The following is a 22,008-nucleotide window of genomic DNA, read 5'->3' on the forward strand; positions in this document are numbered from 1 at the left end:
CGGATTGCAAATGTCCATGATTCTTTCTCCGGCAGATGAATAGCAAATGGCATTGCGATAATACCAGGATTGAAATCACCGCGGCTAAAGATGGCATATTGGAAATGTCTGGTCACGCCTGTTTACATAAGAGCCACGAAGGACTGCTGATGACCTGTGGGGCAAGGCCACATTTGAAGATTGGATAAGGGGTAGGGGAATTGGGATTGAGCCGTTGACTGCCTTTTAAAAGAAACACAACAGAAAGGGGTTGAAGTTAACATGTGAGCATAGCAACACTAAGGCTACAATGAAGCCCCGTGGAATGTGGAAATTTATAAAGACAGTTTGATGTCATTCTGACTCCTCCGACACTCAATGTTTTAGAAAAAGCCTTGGATAGGTCTTGTATTATTCATCATGGCTGAGTTCCCTTTGCTTCTTCAGGGATCTTCTTTATAGGGTCCTGCTACTGTGCACACGGTCATTTTTGAAAGTTTTTGGATTCATCAGCTATTGTTGTTAGATCCCAAGTCCCTGTCACTGAAAAGTGAACTCTAACTTGTTTCCTTTAACAATAATACTCAGGCGTAATCTCACAAGAGGGGTAAATTCAGGACATTAAGCTTTTAGTCAATTGATTATATTTGAACTAGCTCCAGTTCGCCATAAGTGGTGTTCTACAATCCACAATGAAAGCTACTCTTAAGTCCCTCAGGTAACACTCAGGCACTCGGGTGAGATGGATGTAAAAAGATAAAGTCTTCGTATTATAATGGTCAAAGTCTAAAATTTTGATGCTCCCTGAAGATTAAGATAACAACCTGTAGCCGCAGATCTTTAAGTGCTTCCATTGTGCGTAAGAAATGTCACATTTTCTGCTCAGATCGGCTCCCTCTCTGCCTTCTAAAAGCAAAAGAACAATCCTGTCTCCATGCTTTAACATCAGCGGAGAGAACAACACCCAAGAGACAAGAGAAAGCTTCATCGCACTTTTATTGGCTTTAATTAGTGAACTCACATGGTGGCATTTCAAAACTTTCAATGCAACACTCACTTTTCAAATGACTTCAACAACTTTCTCTTCCATTCCAGTGCAGCGCCATAACCTTTTAAAAGTCCAGGAGGTCAAGTCAAAGGTCTGGCCTCTTCCTCGAGGTAGTGACGAACAATACAAACACTATAAGGGACTTCGGTACTCCGTGACCTTTTGAGAGTCAGTGAGGTCGTAAGGTTAAATGTGACCAGTGACTCATTTCCTGTCAGTGCGGCTGGAGATGAAGGGACTCAGCAGCTGTTCATCAGGGCTAAACAGGGAGGTATTGTGGGACGGAGGAGGCCACGTGAGAGGGGGGGAGAATGATTCTGTTTTTGAGTGACGTTGTTGCGGTGATACCATAGTGGTGGAACTTGTTTTGTGTGTGTGTGTGTGTGTGTGTGTGTGTGTGCAATGACCAAAAACAGGATGTGACGTTAAAGGTCTGACATTGGCAATTGTGAAGAAATGAGTGTGACTGATGCTGCATTTTGACTCTGTTAGTGCGATATTGTACAGTTCGCTATTAGAATTAAGACTCATTTACAACACAGCAAACTTTGACCTACGAGTCTGCCAGAGATAACACTCACACTGACACAGGAATCTATTTAGCTAACGTTACATTAGACGGGCTCTCATGTTTAGCTAGTTTGTTTAAGCTGAGTTGTAGGTTAATGTTAAAGATAAAATGGTAAAACCTTTGGGTGAATTGGCAAAATTCTGGCTGACATTGTTGATGTTAACAGTTAAGTGTTTAGCTTTAGCTAAAAAGTTGGTCGCTAGCAATGGCTAACGAACCACTGTAGGATACCTCTTGGAACAGTCACACCTTCTACGTCAATGCTAATCAAGCAAATCTTTACAATATTATATTTTTTCATATTTCTTGTTTGATTTATGAAGACATCCTCTAGTTTTGAAATAGATAGTCAGAGTACTGTCGATTCTCTGTCTATGTTGGTGTAATTTATAACAGCTAATCAAGTCACTCAACATTGTGAAAGTGTCTATTTGAACCAAAACCATATTTTCCAAAACCTAGCCAAGTATTTTTGTTACCTAAATGAACCGAACTGTGATAGTGAACTGAAACCAAACAAACCCAGTCTCTTGGGTGACAAACGTAGTGTTGCCTTGATTGGCTAGGAACAACACCAACATGGTGATATCACATAAACCAGAGCTAAGACTGCTGGCTGCTGTCAATCAATCAAACACAGAACTATTAACACATTGACATTTTTGACTGGGATGACTGAATTTGATTTCAATTCAGGCTTTAAATATCTAAATCCTCTCCGTCTCTGCTGTCACCTGTACCTCGTTTTAATGCAGCCATGCTCTGTGACTGCTGTCAGACGACGGAACACCAAGCCCGCGCTTTCAGATTTATCTGTCCTGGAGAAGCTTCCCAGTTAACTGTGGGCGAAAGACCTTAACGGAGAGGAAAAACGCATTTTAAAATTTAACCAGCTTAATGCGGATAAGTCTCATGCTGTAAGAACCCCCCCCCTTCCCTCACAACTGGCTGAGGTGGGGGATGTAAGACGACAGATTTGCATTAACCAAACACAAAGAAGCAAAATGTATTAAATCACATAAACACACGTCTGTTTTTTCAAGCTCCCTCACCCACACACACAGCCTCTCTGTCTCAACCCTCCTGTTTCAAACGCTACGCTGATCACCGATGCATCGGCCACTCAGCAGCACTTCGAATCCGGGCCCACATTAATCAATGTCTCACACACATGAAGCTTGGCAGGCTACCTCAAATGTTTTTCTTTGGCTTGGACAATCAGCTTTGTTGCAGTCAGTCATTTATGCACTCCTCTGTGTGCTCTGTCCACAGCCACACGTTGCTATTGAGAAGCAAATAATTGAATTAGCTGGGTTAATTTCCTATGCCAGATAGTGCTGCCTCCCGACAAGCTCTATACGGGAGTACTAAAAATATACCACACCATTATATACTGTAAATATCATAGATGCTAATGAGGTGGAGAAAGATGTAGGCCCACTGTGAAAACGAGTAAAGGGCCCTATACTCCGTAGCTTGTGTACTCCACACTTTACTGTATTAAAGGATTACGGGGACCAGGGTTCAGGATTACGGAGATAAATTATCCTTCACATCCAGATACTGCAGCACGTAGCGAACATAAGTCAAAGTCTATAATACCCACTCCACGCCTCAATTATGTGTCTACGTGTGAGAAAGTCAGAGGCAGCGTGTGTGCGCCGCATGCGTTATGTCCTCTGTGAATTATAGTCTTAATGAGGATATAAATAAAAGATTTTTAATGTGTGTTAGTGTAATGCGTGTGCATGAACTCTTGAGTACACAAATATGTTTTGCATGCTTGTATAAATAAACCGAAGCCTGTAGAAGGTACTGCGCCCTCATGGATGAAGACTATGAGATGTCTGTTGTGTGTGTGCAAGCTTGTCTTTTTCAGAGCTGTGTCTAGAGGTATCGTTTAGAACAGAACTTCTCTCAACGCATTATTTCAAGATGATTTAAAGGTCCACTTTGTAAGAAAGTAGATTTTCTTTCCCAACCAACGCTTTCTGGTTTTAGGTCAGGTCATTTGACGAGTGTCAGCATGTAACCCTAACCCCCATGGATGGACATCATTTATTCGGGACAAGGGGCAACCAGGAAACACCACTTAACAATGTTAAGTATGTGATATGTCTGGCAGTGTTTCCCACACATAGAATTGGGTCTAAGTGTGGGAAACACACATAGACACAACTTGGGTGGGCTGCCTAGGTATATTGATAGCCGGCTAATTGGCACTTTTTGATATTGGACAATCTGCAGTCGGTTACATCCTATCTACTGTCAATCACACATGCTTCACAGAGAGAGAGAGAGAGAGAGAGAGAGAGAGAGAGAGAGAATAAGACACTCCCTGGTGTCACATCTCTCCTAGAAATGCACTGATTGTGATGCGACGTCTCTTATTTAATAAAGGCCTACTTGTGTGGTTGTTTTGTACAAACTTGTCAGTGAACCCGGTTGTTGCGATGTCTTTCGGTGCACGTTGGTTTTGATCGGCTGCATTATTAACAGCGAGCTTCCTGCCCACGCAGCACACCTGCTGTTATGACAACAGAAAAGCCAGTGAAAAAAAACCCAAATGACTTTATAAAAGATATTTCTGAAGAAGAAAGAAAAACGTGTGGATGCATTAAGGTGGACAATTAAAGCATGTTTACTGTAGGCAAAAAAGCGATTCTGAAGAAAGACGTGGTAAAGGTACATGTAACCATCCCACTATGTCATGGTTCCGTGCATTTAGTCATACGACACACATCGCAAGAGCATGTATCAATGAGTAAGAGTTTAACCTTTGTGATCCACTCTCCAATCCAGTAGGTGCTGGACAATGCACCAAAATGCTGTCCTTCAACCCCCATTAAACAACAAAAGCATAAGAAGAAAGACACGATACAACCTCAATGAACCGCCTGCTTCTTTCAAATCAGCTGTGAAGACCGGATGAGGACAGGTTGTGTCTCCATTGTTCGACAGTTGTATGTGGGTAGAAACGTGTCAAACATGCAAGCACATATCAGACGGCGTCACCCAGATGCGTCAGTCACGAATCCAACAACATGCCTCCGCTGTTTTGAAGCAGTTTTTTCAGGTATAAGCAGACGAGGGCCCGAAGACGAACACGTTTACACGATGTTGTCACGTTCTGCATCAACCCTGCGTGGAAATATGACCTTTGTGAGACTGTTTGTTCACTGTTTACCGCCTAATGTATCTCAGGTAGACACTACAGTAGGTGGAACAAACTATGACTGGAGAACTGGTATGTTGAAAAGAACTGAAAATAAACCTAGCCTCTTGCATTTGGGATTTTTCATTGCTTTTTCCCCTGTGCACCAAACTCGTACGGAACCGTGACCCCAAAACAGAGTTACATATTAAACTTCAGCTTCCGTGCACCGTTACACCCCTAATGTGTGCATATATGTACATACTAATAGGTAGAAACGGGTTTATGTATATGCATGTACTGTGCTGTGGTGCAGTCACTTTTTCTCAGCCAAGGGAGAGCAAAGGGAGAGATTTAGTCTTCTGTCTTCTGTGTTTTCTGCTTGTTTTATGTCTTGTGTAGTTGGTTATAAAAAAAAAAGGTTTAGGTTTAACTTTCAAGCTCAAGGGCCTTGCTGGGCTTCAAACTGCATTTAAATAAAGGCACTCTGTGGAGTTTATGACCACTGGTAGCACTATAGCAGTGTTTTTAAGAATGGGTCTCTCTTTTTTTGTTGTCTCATGCATGTGCATGAGGGTGCAAATGTAGACACATGGGGGTTACCTGATGCACATTTCTGTGAATAGCTTTACACTATCCACAGATCTACTGAGAAGTGCCAACAAAGGCAAGGGAAAAGGAGGCTGCTAGCAAGTCAATACAGATGTAAACAAAGCAGGCTTTGCAAATGTAACATGAGGAGGGAAATACTAAGTGGACTTCTTGAAGACATTTCATCAAAGGAAAGGAATCAAATAGACTTCAAGGATACATACAATGTGTTTTGATGATAGACACTAGGGCTGCCTGATAAATTGAATTTTCATCATCATTGTGATATGAACATGTGCCATAAACACATCGCAAAAGACTGCCTGACACACGATGAAATCATTTTGTTTACATGTTTACCTTGAGCATGCCACCATTTAGCCTATCAGATGGAGCCCTGGATACAAGGGCCAATCACATGAAGCCCCGGCTAGCCGTTAGTTACCCTGACAAATTAATCGGCATCAGTTCGGTGGTGGTTGCCAGGTTATGATGGCTGAGGGAGGAGAGAAAAGCGATAAAAATGTGGTCAACAAAGACCTGGTGGTGAACAGAAACAGCAATTCTGCTATATGGACTTATTTTGGATTCAGGAGAGACAACATGTTACAAACACAGGCACTGTGTAAAACATGCCGGGCAGTTGTTGCAACTTCTAGAGGAAATACAACCAACCTCCATCACCACCTGCAACACAACCATAAAGACCTACACGAACAATTCGAAACTAATGTTAGCCAACATTAACTGTATAGTTAATTATATGCAAACTTCAAAAGGTGTTTATTTATCGCAAGTTATATCGTCATCGCATTACTGAACAATGTTAGCGCACATCGCAGATTTTCCTTATATCGTGTAAGCCTAGTGTAAACAGAAAACTGCTGGTTCCCTTCTCATGTTTTTTTCGCCCATGCCCCTCAAACATCCTCATTCTACCACTGCCAGCAAGCTTAGTTGAGTTTGAGACGGTTGACATCATAATACTATACAGGAGAGACAATGATCCCTGCTCACTTATTTCAAACATTATATAAACCAGAGTTTACTACATTTAAAAAAAAAAAAAAAAAGTTGATGTTTTGGCAATATAAAGTCAACATTTTAACCCCAGTAAAAGATAAAACAGACAAACCGTATGATCAGCTGTGCTCCCTGCCCTCTCACAGATGGAGCAGAACATTTTGTCTTTCCATGCCCCGATGGTGTGCCCTGTGTGCAAATTGACTTGGCCAAGCGTGGTGTGGCTGAGTGGTGCAGTCCCGTGACTTGTGCTGAAGAGTTTTAACTTCTTATGGGTGTCCAAAAACAGCTAGAAAAACAGACGCGCAGTGCACAAGAGGAGCAAACACCGAGGGTGCCGTACCATGGGAAAACACTAATTTTGCCGGAGACAAGTTTCCACATGATCGGCTGCCCATTCGAACTTCTCCTGCTGGTTTGAAAAATCTTTAGTTTAGCTTCATGACTTGAGGAGCAGGAGATTGACAATATTCTATTTTGGTTTGTTTTTTGGTTGTTTTTTTTTTTTTAACTGGCACAGGGACGTCTGCTCCACCGTCGAGGTTACCGACTCATATTAACTGCTGTCAAGCCGAAGCGCAGGGCTCTGGCTGGAGTATGCAGCTTTTGAATTTCATGCCGTGCTTAGGGTCCATGCTCACAAAAAAAATAAACACATTTGGGCAGAAATCGTTGGCGGCGCTGTGATTAAGTGCTTGTGCAGGGAGAGAGAAAAAAACACTGCACAGACTCAGTGAATCTCTCAATGTCTTATCAGAAGAGGCGACACCAAGCCTTTGCAAAATATACATTTATATTTAGGTTGTCGTGTGGACACCGTATACATCAAACAATATTGGGTTGTTTAATATGCTGCTACTGAATTGATGGCTGACAATGTTCTATCGTCTCATGTCTCATACATCGTGATACCAACAGCAAAGGGACATGAGAAAGAGAGCCTGGGTTACATGCTGGGTGAGATGCGACTGTTGTTGCAGTAGGTGGTACATCATCAGACGAGTTTGGTTTAGGAGGCTGTCTAATTGTATCACGGCGATGTGCATCTGTGCAGCACTGTCTCCCACGAAGTGTACAGCGAATGATAAATGTCAGCTCATTGACGGAGATGAAGCATTGTGCAGATTGATTAAATCCCTCACAGCTGCCAGCATCCGAATGATGAGGCAGCCGAAGGAGGACGGAATACACGGGTGTGTCGTTTTTGGTTTTTTTTCGCGGTGCACTGGAGGGACTCTGTGCCACTAATGACGTTTTTACGCAAACACGACTGTTGAGTTGATGAAGGAGGCATCTGCGGAAAAAATGATGGTGCTATGAAGAAGACCTAAAGACTTTTCAACACACGAGTTTGAAAATAGCTTAAAGTATTTCTCTGTAACATTAAATATTAATGACTATGAAAAGTATTACTTAACACTCAAAAACTCAGACATCTGGCTCCATTAAGGTCCAGGGGTTGTTTTTGATCAGACTTGAGTGACAAGACCAAGAAATCTTTAATGTGTAGTAACAAAATTCATTCCAACATTGGCATATCGTTGTGTGCACGTAAGACTCAAGACGCTGATTAGAAAAAAAGGTTTTCAGATGGTATAAATAAGCTTAAGGCTGATTTTGTTCACCTCGTTTACCCCCATTTCTACTCTTCGTGCTAGGCTTAAGTTAGCTTTTTACTTACTCTACAAACTTGAGAGCGCTATTGATCTTTTCATCTCACGCTTGGCAAGCAAACAAAATAGCCATATTTTCTAAAATGTCCAAACTTATTACTTGGAAAATAGTGTAGGAGGCACTTTGATTTCACAGAGATGTTTCATGGCTTTCGCCCAAGAAACTTCTACCAGTGTTATTTTCTTTGCTGTTGAACTTTTCAACTGTTAAAATGATGAAAGTAGTTTTCACCACTTAAGGCTGAGTCTGATGCTTCAATTCGCCGTTTGACCAAGACCACGACCCTTTCCTCACCTTGAATCTGAACCTAAATATTAACCAAAAGCTTTGAGTTGCCTTAATGTAACCGTAAAAAAACGTTCAACTTTTTATTGTTATATTTAGTTGCCAGGAGTTGGTATTGATATTGTAAAAGTTGGGCCAACCAACTTATAAAGTTTCATTGTTATGTCAACTGTATTGAAACATATTTACTGAGACACTTAAGCAATATGTTTGGTTTCGATCACATGCAGTATTGTTGTGTTTAGACAAAAGGACTACCTTAAGGCGTTTTACTTAATTCTACATGAACATATTTCACTGATTTAATTTATGAGTGCTTGAACACACAACTCAAACTGACTGATAAAACACCAGGACTGAACTGGTCATTTGAGCTGCGATGACGCTAAGTGTTGAAGACCCCCTGGGCCTCAGCTGGGTCATGGGGTCGAGCCCACACGTCAGCGAGCGTTTGCCCTGTTGAAGTCATTGAATTCCAGCTTCAGGGCTGCTGGTCTGCAGCTGAGCCAGAGCTCTGACTTCACTGCAGGGAGAAAACAAAGAGGAAAAAGAGAAAGTTAATGTGGGTGTTGTAGCTATCATCGTCTTCAGGGCAAACCCATGGTCACATTACTTTGTTATCTGACGAATGTTTGCATTCACCGGAACTGTCTCTCTCTCCGTCACTTGTACACACTTAAGGACAGATTGCAGTGATCATGAGTGGAGATGTGATGATGGATGAACACGATATCTGACTATATTGTAATACCTAACAGAGAGAGGATATAAAATACAAATACAATAAGACTTTGGGCCCATTAAACTTAAACACTCACTAATCTTGATTCCAATTAAGAGTATATGTTAGTGCCACAAATACTTCTATATTATTTGCTAAACGCCATGTGCAACCAGGACGCTTTTCATTCAACATTTCAGAGGACACAGTTTTAGAAAAACCCAACCGCATTGCACAACACACCTGAAACATTGATGTGTCTTGTGAAAAGTTTTTTCGGAAATGTCATGTTTTCTAAATGTTGTGTTTTCCGATACCTTGTTGTACCTTGAGCCTCAGGGCAGCTGTGCATTTGTTCCAAAGCCAGAGACACAAAACAAACAGACTCTGATGGTAGCCTTCATTAAAGTGTGTGTCAAGACTAATAAGACAAAAATGGAAGATAATTTTCTTTCTTGTTTGTGTTTTCTCCAGTTGACCTCAAAGTCTTGATTTAATATTTTGACGGCGAGCTTTTATTCGCCCGGTCTCCTTTATCGTCCTTTCACAAGCGCTCAGCTTCCCAACTGAATAATTAGTTGCTTTGTTGCTTGAAGCAGTGCTTGAACTCTACACTGTGCCATTCAAGATGCTCTCTGGTTCTGCTTCACAACTCTGGCACAAGAAAGTCAACATTCAGATTTTATGCGGAAGGCAGCACAGCGATCAAAACAGTGCTGCAATTGTCGAGGCGGACAGCTTACACCACTGTAGCATCAAAGGCTTTTAAAGAGGGCTTCTCATTTGGGATGCTCGACACAGTAACACACAGGTGTTGGATGTGTTTTTTTTATACTTATACCGTGTACGTAGATGTGTGTATGTGTGGGGGCATCTTAACAAGCGATTATAAGAACAGTCAGTCATCTGTGTCCTCTCATTGCTAGTTATTTGTTGTGCAGGTCAGACTTTTTTTTTTTGTTCGTCTCCCACTCTACACTCATTTATTTTACGTCTCTTTATCCCAAGGATGAAGATCCCGGGAGAAAAGCACCATTATTTTTCGGTTTATTTAAGTGAGATGCATGTAAATTATTCAAACTTTGCTCTTCCTCCTGCTTTGTTCTTACAACTGTCACTGTCATCGTCTGTGAGAAGGATGTCGCCATCTTACTTTAACCGTGGTTTAATTACGTTGTTTTCCTTCTCCGCTTCTCTATGATTTTCTTTTGTTCCTCTATTTGAACCTGTGCCTGGTACATCCAATCTCACCTCAACACAGTGACACCCCTGTATATAATTCAGCAGTGTTCAGCATGTTACTGAACTTGTTGGCAGGTTTTTACAGCTTCCCCCCCCCCCGCGCCCGCCCGTGAGCTACGATGTCGGGGTTTAAATTAGATGCTGGCTCCACAAAAAAAAAAAAGTTTGATGTAAGTTTATGAGTCGTGTGTGAAAACAGGGGAGTTGCAGTTTTGTAGACAGCACAGATGTAATCCATCACTTGCACACCTTGCTTCCGGAGAAGAACTTAATCTTCCTCTTGTCTGCGTCGACGCTTACACATTCACACAGATGTGCGTGCACGGACGCTTTGTTCAGTTTGATGTAAAGACATCTCGTTGATTCTAACCCGGGTTCCTATTTTGTGGCACTCGCAGAGAAACCGCTTGGCAGCAATGCTTCAACAACGTCTGGCGGGGCAAGACACATGGGCTGTCAGACGAGTTGTAATCAGTTTAGATAAACAACTTTATTTTGTGGTGAACTGAATAGTGAGGGCCAACAAAATGTCTTTAGGTTGGGCCCGCCTAAGTTCGACTGCCATAAGGTTCAATTAGTTCCGCCAAACTTAAGTAAATGTTTATGCTGTTTAAGGCACCATTAAGGCCCACCATTAAGTTTCAGTTTTGGGCCTTTGACAGAAAAAGTTTGGGCACCCCTGCTCCATAATAATCCCCCTTGTACAGGAGAACTTATATGTGAAGGCACAACTAAAGCAGGTCAGGTCACGTAGGTACATGTTAATTCAGGAAGTCACAATACTTTATGTTTTTATACTAGCCATAAATGATACAACATGCATTATTGATCATCAGTCAACTTTGGAAAAAAAAGGTTTTGAAGACTAAATCCTTTTAAAAAAAAACTTTTTTGCTGGAGCTCATTTCTATTTCACATTATTTCCTGTAATGCTGCTTCATAATAAAAGTTGTCAATTACTAAATAACGGGGTTGACCGACTATTTCAGACAGCATTCTCCTCCCTTCAACTATCTGCGTTACCTTTTTTAAAATCTCTGTGGGGAAACAACAACCCTAACCCTGACCTGGTCGCTGACAGTACCTAAACAAGACAGCCGCTTGTTACCTTTCTTTTGTAGGGATTGTAGCCATTTTAATGAAAGTGCTCACCTTCCCACATAACAGTTTCTCCCAACACTATTGTGCAGGGGAACCATTGCTGCATTCTGAGCAAACAGGCCACAGAGTTTTTCCCCTCTAACAGTTTGATATGCAGGCCAGACCAGACCTGGTTATACATTATTTGATCACTTTTTTCAACAGTACATACTGAAACCTACTCAAAATCAATATGGATTTGGGACACAGTGACAGTCTTTAAACGGTGATAGATGTTTACAGCAGACAACTTACTTGGACATCAACTTTTTGCAATCACTATTTTTTTCCAAATACTTTTTGCTAACCTCGGCTGAATACAAATGTCTGACCCGTCATGTTCCTCGTCCCATCTGACTTCTTCTTGTGATGTTGTTGAGGACAGTTTTACTACTGTTCTACAAACAGTGAATGATGGAAAACATGCCTGCAAACTTTTTGTGTAAAAGTAACTTAGTCACTTATAACCCTTGTGAGTCAATTATAACTTCTTTCAAATTATTTGACCTCCCCCATATACCCCTGGCAACACAGTTCAAAAATCTTTCAGGAAATTGTTGTTTCTTATCCAGACCTGACTCTGCTGAGGGTCAATTCAATTTCCCTGTAAACCTTAACCAAGGCCTCTGCAGAGATTTTTAAACATCAGCCAGCAGAGTTAGTCATGGAGTTAATTGGATTTCCCCAGGTTAGTCAGTACAAAAAGGAATGACTTGCTATCGATCCGTGTCACTCACCTCTGAAGAGTGCTGATCAAAAACCTATTTAATATCTGCCTTCTCTTACTGGCTGTCAGATGCTGAGGAGGCACAGAGGAGGCTGAGGTGGAGCTGAGAGGAATGAAGGGGAGAAACAAGACAAAGAAGGATCTCAGGGGAGAACAAGCGAGAAACAAAGACCCAAAGAAAGACAGAGCAACGCGCAAGCTCCGGCTCAGATGCATCAATCAGTCAGCTCGTACACATATCAAAACCAATCAATGCGCTCAGTCGGGCTGCTTTGATTGGCAGCAACTGCATCAGCCTCAAATGAAAATGGACCTGCAGTGTTAACCTTTATATATGATACACAATTGGCTTCTGATTGGGCTGGTTTCTTTTATCAACCTACCCGGCTATATTCTTTGAATTCTGATGATGTCAATTAAAGTCAATTATTCGAAGTTCATAAAGGGCATTCACTCATTTTCAATGATGACGAGAGTACACTTACAAGGCAGTAAATATGCAAAAGAATGATGACCAAGAAAACAAACAAGTAACACTCAGCAACACAGTTACCCTAATAGTCCAGGATTTTCTACCACAAGAGGATTCCCCCCCCACCATGTCGACAGTGAACTGTTGCCACATCCTGGGCATGGCACCGCTCAGGACGGCTGTGGTTGGTTTCAAGAAATACAAACAATGCTGAGGGTTTTTCCCCGTCACAGAACAATAATGGGTGCACCTGTTCACTGTTCAACGTAGCGATGTGGCGAGAAGCGTGACAATATTTGTATTTGTATAATTTAAATCTAGATCAGGTTCTGCTCCTGATTGTCTGTGTTGTAGATGAAACTGTTACGCTCCATCAGCAACACCCCATGCCTCATAGATAAAGACTTTAATCTTCCTAAATATGTGTAGCTCAAGCAAAACTACAAGACAAAAAGAGCAACTTACAAACTCACAGTTGCTTCACACAACCAGAATGTGCTAGACACAGTGTTCACAGACTGTAAACATGAACAGGTGTCAGACCCTCTCTGGGATACTTGGAGTCTTTGAAATGCCTGGGATGACTCATGAACTCTGTGTCTACTATTTCCCTTTCAGGACTGGCTGAGTAAGTTTGGCTACCTCCCACCCCCTGACCCAGTGACCGGGCAGCTTCAGACCAAGGAGGCCCTGACCAAGGCCATCAAAGCCATGCAGAAGTTCGGAGGGCTGAAGGAGACCGGAGTGTTTGGTATGTGGCTCTGTTTATTTGTGGGGGAGTCATGTGGGAGAGTTAGTAGTTCGGCCGGACAGAGCCCAAATATATAAGGGTTAGGCTACAAGTACAGCCTAAGCAGCTCTCTGAAACAAATATCCTGTCCTCTCCTCTTCAGACCAAGCCACGTTGGGTTTAATGAAAACACCCAGATGTTCCCTGCCAGATGTTTCTGACGGAGAGGTGACAATGGGCCGCAGGAAACGAGGCTTGACTCCCCAGAACAAATGGAATAAGAGGCATCTATCCTGGAGGTAGGAAACAATGTCACAAAAAGGTCAACTAAATTTCAAATGTACTTGTTTTGAAAAGGACAAATAGTCGGTGGTTGTCCTCATACCACCCTTAAGGCCCAGAGTTTTCTCACAAATTCTAGGGATAGCAGGTAAGATGAGTATTAATTATCTAACGGAGAACCATCCTATTGAGCTTGTTTAGTGCAATCAGTATAATGTAAGCCTAATGCAGTTTTGTACAGATTCAGCCGAGTACATCACATCACTGCTGTGCTGTCAGCAGTAAGTCACCCCCGCCCCCCCCTAGCCCCCTATTCTCTGCATCCTGTGGTACATTAGATTAGAGGTCTCTCCCTCAAGCAATACATCTTTTGCTCTTTGGATCAATTCTGGCTCATTTTGTAAAAATGGCAACCTGATTACAGAGTCCTCTGTCCCCTCAGAAGAAGTACAGAGACGCTGATTCCTCATTAAACTCTCAAAAGAAAATGTTGTTTTAAGTGATTCATAATTGCTGATTGCAAAAATGTCCTCAGCTTTACATCACGGTACAGAAATTTTAATAAATTATATCTAGACACCATTTAGCCCTACCCTTTACATAGAGTTAGGGTGTCCCTATTCTTATCGGGATAGATGCTGGGGTGAGGTGTTTGGGCTACATGGCCCTGTAAACAGAGGTTTCTTAGAGCAGACATCAAACTGATTTACCACCCCAGTAAACAGTGCCTATCGGTTGGTTGGTTGGTTGGTCAGCAGGATTACACCAAAACTACTGAACGAACATCCACAAAACTTGAATGGGGGATGGGCCTCAACCCCATTGACTTTAGGTGCAGATCCAGATAAAGGAAATGATCCTGGAATCTCATTTTCTTTAACAAACACGTTAGCTCATTTTTTGACATTATCTCAGGGAATAATGCATAAATGAATATAAATAGATAATCACGCTTACTTAGGCAGCTGATAGCGACGTGTAAGTACTAATGGGGACTGTTGGCCTTGGTGGAGGTATGTAGTTCTAGTTCTAGTTGCGTATTGTGCATGACAGTCCCAATTTTTTTTTTTTACATATTACAATGTTTAATTCCTGCCTTTGATGGCATATGAGGCCTGAAATTTCCTCCAGCAGCCTAGTTGCTTCACTTGGTTACTGATCCTCTATCATCAGTGCAAACTGGCAGGTCATCGGAGGAGATTTCAACCATTACCCCTTTTATTGCTATTGTGAGGGGCAAGGGGGCAATCAAGAAGAAGGGTTAAGTGGTAAAAATTGAACCCGGCCTGCAAAAACAAAACATCAGTACATAGTTGAAAACCTTACATACGTCTCAAAGCACTCCTTCGGCACATTGTAATCCAATCCACTGTTGTTCGGCTGATGTCGAGAAGGTTCAGAACTCCGCTCAGCTTTGCCAAATACACCAGTATCTTATCACATCGTCGCCCTTCCATTTCTCAGATGCTCTGCCAGAAGCAGTGTTTCAAATAATCTGTTGGAAAAGAGGGGATTGTTTTCGATATACTGAACACGAATATCAATATCAGAGAAGTGGATAATGCTGCTGGAGTGCCTTGAGAGGGTTTCTACGGATGTTTTGAAACGTTTTTGGCCGCGACTCTGGCTCGCTGTTGGAATCAATTCCGAGTGCTGTGAATCCAAGATGATGAAAGCTGCCGTGCTCCATGAAAAGGAAAACTTTTTAGAGCCACCTTTCAAGCGGTATTTCATAAAAAAAACTACATTCATGGTGCTCAGAAAGTTATATTTATGACTCACAAAGAGGCTTTGTCGGAGAGAGGGAGATGTTTCTCAAGCTTCCCCATGGCTGAAATAATATGATCATGGTAACCGCCTGAGAAACCATAGCAGAGAGTTAGACGGTAGAGAAGGGCACAGAAATATATGGTTGGTATTTCACTCAAGCTACCAGAGCTCGAGCTGCAATACGCTCGTATGTGGGCTACTGTGTGTATGTGAGTGCAGAATATGAATACAGTATGTGCATAATTTAAGAAATGGAGAAGCCCACACACACACACACTCACACAGTATACGCACATACACTGAGACGTGTATGCATTGCCTTCCTCCTGGTGGGCTTTAACTTTGTTTCTTCTTTGTTCTGCTGCCAATCATTCACTGAGCTCCTGTCAGCGAACTCCCCTCTGGAATAAGACGGGTTTGTCTCCAGTCCAGTGAAGCACCTTTGTATTCACAGCACTCAGATTTGTAGAACAATGCGGCGGAACAGTTGTGGATTATGTGCTGGCCTCAGATCCAAAGAGATTTCCATATGTTGCAGATTTTTGCCGAAGCGCCGTAACAAAGCGCTGATATTCGGCGTAGACCGGTGGATTCTCTGGCTGTTCTTTCTGAGTTGGCCCTTTTTTTTTGATGTTGTAGCGATCCCCTCGCTGCTGGGTTTAGAAAATTATTTTTATCATCTAATATTTCATGGTATCGCTGCTTCATTAGATTATATGGGCGAATAACAGGGCTGACAGAATGGAGATAATGCGCAAAACAGCTAATGAGCCAGATGTAATCTGACAGGCATATTAAACGCGCGCATTCTCACCCACCACATCAGTCAGATTAATGAAAAGTATTTATATCGCTGCAACCTACATATTTCATCAATACATCAATTTTGATTATTGTGCACCCAGGAAAGCAACGTATGTAGACCAAATTGTTTATTGATTATTTCTTTGTAAAAGCGAGAACAGGTGCATTTTTCATTCTTATATTTTAAACATCATGCTTCTAAGGAAGATTGCATGACATTAGGATATGATAACAAAAAAGATGGGTAAAAAATAAACTCTTTATGTTAATAATGTTCCAACCAGAATTGCTGCACTCCCTGAGGGCTGAGAGTTTACCTGTGGCAGGCATTTAGAGGCCCCTCTGTGCATCTAAAACTTCTGACACCAATGACTCGAGGCTGGCACAAAATACTAAAGGTTTACACACGCTCTCTATCTGTGAATGGTTTTGACAGTATTTTCCTCGCAGCACATCCTAAATTAGTCTGTTAGGATTTATGGTATTGGAGATTCACAACAGTTTGTTCATTAGTGGGAGTACGATCGGTGATAGGTATGAACAGTTGACATTAATTAGAGTCATAATAGGGCAACCGCCAAGTTAAAGACCTAATCAGGTTATCTCAGCCATATTAAGACTGCAATCATTGCCGGGGTGACTTTGTTAACAGAGCTCTGTTAGACGTCAGTTTAACTCTCGTCACGCAGCACTGTGTGGTGAGTCTGTACACATGCCACAGCCAACTGGACAAAATGTGATATGTTTATAAAAAAAACAAACAGTTTAACGTCAATGCAGATTTTGTAACTTACCCTTAAGCTTTTATATAGGACTGCATCCACAGCGCTGACATGATCGTCCAATGAGACGATGTCACACATGCGACTGTCGGCTGTTTCTTTATATTTATGTATTTTCTCGGTCTTATATCTCATTAGCTGTGACTCTCTTAAGTTATAAAATCATCTTTTAAACTGACAAACATCATATGTGTGATTCATGGCACACAATTCCTTTTTTCCAAAATAAGGTCCCATGATGGTTCCCTAGAGGACCGGTTTGGATCTCTATTAGTTCTGCTGTTGCTTTTACTGGTGTTGTCCTGACAGCTCTATTAAAGGCACAGTTTCTGAATGCGGGCTATGCACATTCTCTATAGACTGAGCATTTTGATACTTTCACAGTACTTATGGCACATGAACCTACTTTATATTAAAGAAAGCCATGTGGGGCGCCCCAGTAGCTCAGTTGGCAGAGTGCGTGACCCACATACAGAGGCCTCGGCCTCGCTGCAGCAGCCCAGGGAGAGTCCAACCTGCCGCCCTTTGCTGCATGTCATCTCACCTCTAACAGGAAGCGTTGAAATAATTGTGCTCTTGTCACCAGGCTCTGAAGCCAAACCGGATATGTAGAGTAGCTGTACGATGCAGCAAAGTGCAAATATGAGCAGCTGTTGGCATGCAAAGTCTTTCCCTGCTCCATAGAATCATCACCATGGGACGCAATGAGTGCAAACTCGCTCAGTTTCCAGTTTAGATTACCATCCGACATATCCAGCTGTTAACTCAAGGTCAAAAACACCCAGAGTAACTGCAAAGCATTCAAATGCATGAGTAGAATGATGACTTTTGATTGGGTGTTCACAGAAACAGATACATTTAATATCTGCAGCGTTCAAAACTTGTTACAGGAGTCACTGATCTGGCAAAGGTCTGCAGAGTTACGTAGAGAGTGTTTAATTAGAATATCATATCGACTTACTGTAAGAAAGCGAGACAAAAACCACTCATTCAGATCTAGCTGCCCTTGGCGTGATTGACAATGGCCGTCTGAGTGGCGCTTCACTCCCTCCTCTGCTTGTTCACACACATCAATCACATCATTACGTTCTGGAAAATGTGCAGAGTAGGTGGTGAGTGTCAGTTATTTTGTGGAGGGGAACAAAAGGACTGCAAGCTTAGCTGAGTAGCTATTCATTTTAGGGACTCTGGTTCAAGTAATGTGTTTTCCAGCAATAGAAATGTAAGTAAATTATTTTTGTGATGATGTCTGGGAGTCTTGGTGCACGGGCCGGGCTCTTAATCCCCAATCTAACTCCTGCTTGCCTCTCTCTCTTTAACACTCTCTTTCTCACACACGCCCATACAGCACACTGCCATCAGCCGAGTGCGATGTAGCCGAGTTGTGTAACAGCCCACTGTTAGCTCATTATCTCACATTGTTAGCCCATTATCAAGGCAGACAGCCTGGCGGTCATTAGCAGCCCGACTGATAACTCAAACGGATAGGTGTAGCGAACTGAGCGGAGGAGAGGAAAAGGATGGGGAGGATGACGAGGATAATGAAGAGGGAGGAAAGAAAGGAAGAAACAAAGCTAACATAAAAGAGGAGATTGCATCTTCTCTATCTGCAGCTGATTCAGTAGGTGGATGGTACTGACTGAATGTATTGCAACATCGCCAACTCTCAACTGTGTCTGGGAAGTTTTCGTCAACTTTGAGTGAAGTACCAGAACTGGGTGCAAGAATGAGCAATGCAGGGACATGAACAGTCAATTATTGACCAGTGTTGAGCAAGTTTCTTTCAAAATATGATGAAATAAGTTGTGCGGCTTTTACACCGGACAAAAAGACCCCACTAACACCCGCTAACATATGGCTTTTGTCTTTAGTGTGAATGGGTACGATTAGGGCTGGGTGATATGGCCTTGAAATAATATATATATGTATATATATCTATATATACATATAGATATATATAGTGTGTGTATATATATATATGTGTATTGCGATACATTTCTACAAAAACAAACAATGTACATTCAAGTGTTTTGGTTTGAAAGGCACTACATGACATAGTAAATATTGCTAAAATCCTTGTAGTAATGTGATATATTATTTTGTTACTGCTGAAGATAAGGACTGTAATTTCGTTAATGAAAATCATGAAGACCCCAGGAGGAGTAGCTACTGTTTAATACAGAAGTTAATGGGGAACTAATAAACAAACAAACAGAAACGATTCACCCCCCGCTCTGTTAATGACCATGAAAGAAAAACATTGTAAATGTAAGGCCACATTGGCACCACACTGTTTACATCAATGTACCTGGAAGCTCCAAGCTGTTGTTTGTGAGATCTGCACGAGGCCACCGTAGTCAAGCTCTGGAAACACAGCGAGGGTTTTTTAAAATCAGTCGAGCCATGTCCAAGTAGATGGCGGTCAGTAATGAGAGCGTTAAGTGTGGCCATACTCATAACTCAGCCGCACAGGTCTATCAAAACACTAATTATAGCCGAAGCTCACAGCGGTTAGTGAGAGTTAGTGGTGAAGTGCCACAGCTGTATCCAACAGTTACAGTCCTGGAGGTAGCTCCGAGACTATAAGAAGTAATAACATAAAGCTGCTGGCAATAATGACCGGGCATATCACAGCATGACTCTTTTAATTCTCTTGTTCCTTTGGCAGCTATGAAGGCTTTGGATATGTCATGGATATTCATCATGTATAGAATTAGAATGGCTATTATTAGCAGGTAAATTTAGACATAAGAGGAGTTTGCTGTGGTCTAAAAATACTAAAGACATTATGAAAATATAAATAGAGTTTGAATATAAATATAAAGAGAGTGTGACCGATTTTAAAGAGGTGAAGGCTGTCCAGATTCACCCAGCTGTGGAAAAAGTCTGACCTAGATTGTGTAAGGTCGCAGTAGATACTGATATTCCGATTTGCAAAATAAGAGCATCTGGTGACTAAAATGTACATCAATGTAATGTAAGAGAAAAGAGTCAGTGTCAGCAGGGGGTCACGGACCTTGTTGATGAGGCAAGCTGCAGATAGGAAGAAAACTATTCTCATGGCGAGAGGGATTACTGATGGACCACAGTCTCCTGCAAGAGGGGAGAGTCTCAAAAAGTTTGTGTCTGGGATGGGAGGGGTCGGCGGCTATTTTACCTGCATGTCTCAGGGTCCTTGAGGCTTGCAGGTCTTGGAGGGATGGCAGATTGCAGCCGAAAAACTTGCAAACTTTGTCCACTGCAAATGATGAAAAGTTGAGTTAAGCATAATGTGGCATTTTGACCTGCATGAGGAGAACTTTTACGAAACTCCAAAATGGCAATGCTGAGCTTTTCACTTAGAGCAGTTACTAAATTGCCCCCTATAACTAAAAATAAGGTAACAGTCTACGCTGTAGTATCTGAACTGATTGCAAAGTAATACATTAGTGCTAAAGGAATCGCAGCCAGGCTAACAGCCGTCTGCTTGCGGTGCTAGAAGATAAGTCAGCGGACAACCAAAGTCATCCATCACCTTGGATTGATCAATATATTTAATTCTGGACCAAAGTGGGGGACCGACTGACACACTGACATGGCAGATAATTCTACTACTATGGAATACCAGGAGAAACACTAAACATGCTAATGATGAGAAATCATGAAACACATTCTATACATCATCGCTGCGGTTGTTGATTCCACAAAAAGCATTTGTGCACCAATCTGTCACGCAGAAGTAGATCATAACAAGTACTCTTACAATTACATGATGTAGGAGAGGAGTTAAAATGGTGCAGACAACAGGACTGTTACGTATTGTCTCAAATGTTATAGTATGTGGAATTATTACATACATCCTTGTTCACATGCAGTTGCAGCAGACTCGGGTAATCACGTCACCGCTGGACTCCATTTGAATTCTGTGTATGGAGTAATAGATTGTTGATTTCTATCTAGTCAGGGATGCGTGAACCCTGAATTTCCCTCATGTTTACGAGAGGCGCCTCTGTAATTGGTCAGTCACAGATCTATTATTGCGTGCACATCGCAAAACAGTTTTGCCACACGGAAAAGTTTATTAACTGGGTGCCAGGTAATTCCAGGGTATTGAAGTCCTCAGCCTTCATCTCCCTGCTGCTATTGGAAGCCAGCACCCTGTGAAATTGCTTGTTGGAACCTTAGGAATAAAAAAAATAACTGTTATTAAGTCTTATCTTATTAGGGAGCCATTGTATTTCTTTCTACAGATTTACCATCGCCACCTCGGAGCTGGTGATCGTGATAGGCGGGGAATGAGGGATGAGAAGGACTCGGACGGAAAAAGTGTAGAGAGAAAGATTTGCGGGGAGAGGGTGGGTTCACGCAGAGCCTTTAATTTGGCGCCTTTCATCTTCAGAATAAAAAAGATGTGTGTGTGTGTGTGTGTGTGTGTGTGAGGGGTATTAGGAGTTTTTGGTCGTACGCAGCGTGAGTCTGCGTCTCTCTCAGGGAAATATTTTCCTGTTTGCAAGTGTGTTTCCGCCGCCACACGTGTGCGTCTCCGGAACGCACATGAACACATGATTCACTGTCTGCATACGAGCTCTCAATTTTCAGGGTAATCAGCTTATGTCTACGGAGGGGAAGCGGAGCATGGGAGGTAAATATTATTTGTGTGCGCGCGCGTGTGTTTGTGTGTGCTTTATAGCAGCACTTTTGATGTCAGCTCATGTCTCCAAGGAGCAGCAGAGCCACGGGAGGTAAGAGCCCGCTGAGAGGCTGAAGGCGGGGACAGTGAAAGAGCCTTAGAGTTTTCTTCATCTGCGTCTCTCCCTCCATCCATCCATCCATCCATCCATCCCTCCGTCTCCCCTCTCTGAATCATCCCCCCGCCCGTGAACGAGTCTGGAAGACGCACGGTGCGTGGAAATTAAAAGTCAAGCAGGTGAAATGTAAGAGGAGATTGTGTGTGGGAAGGTTTGCTTTTTCTATATCAGCTTAAGCTCATGCAGCACGCACACACACATTTACCGACATGTAAGCCTAGTCTGC

General features: G+C 42.2%; 1 protein-coding gene across 2 annotated transcripts in view; it reads left to right on the forward strand.

The window, feature by feature from the left end:
* The window catches only part of LOC115593203 (matrix metalloproteinase-17-like), a 108,328-nt gene that overhangs the window by 47,283 nt on the left and 39,037 nt on the right, over positions 1-22,008 (forward strand). For both annotated transcript variants that reach the window (XM_030436650.1, XM_030436649.1), the window contains 2 exons: positions 13,246-13,378; positions 13,521-13,656. In XM_030436650.1, the coding sequence (XP_030292510.1) occupies positions 13,339-13,378; positions 13,521-13,656 (176 nt within the window). In that variant the 5' untranslated portion in view covers positions 13,246-13,338. The remainder of the gene's footprint in view (positions 1-13,245; positions 13,379-13,520; positions 13,657-22,008) is intronic.

The sequence above is a fragment of the Sparus aurata genome, chromosome 12 (genome assembly GCF_900880675.1).
Source record: "Sparus aurata chromosome 12, fSpaAur1.1, whole genome shotgun sequence".
Classification (NCBI taxonomy): Eukaryota; Metazoa; Chordata; class Actinopteri; order Spariformes; family Sparidae; genus Sparus; species Sparus aurata.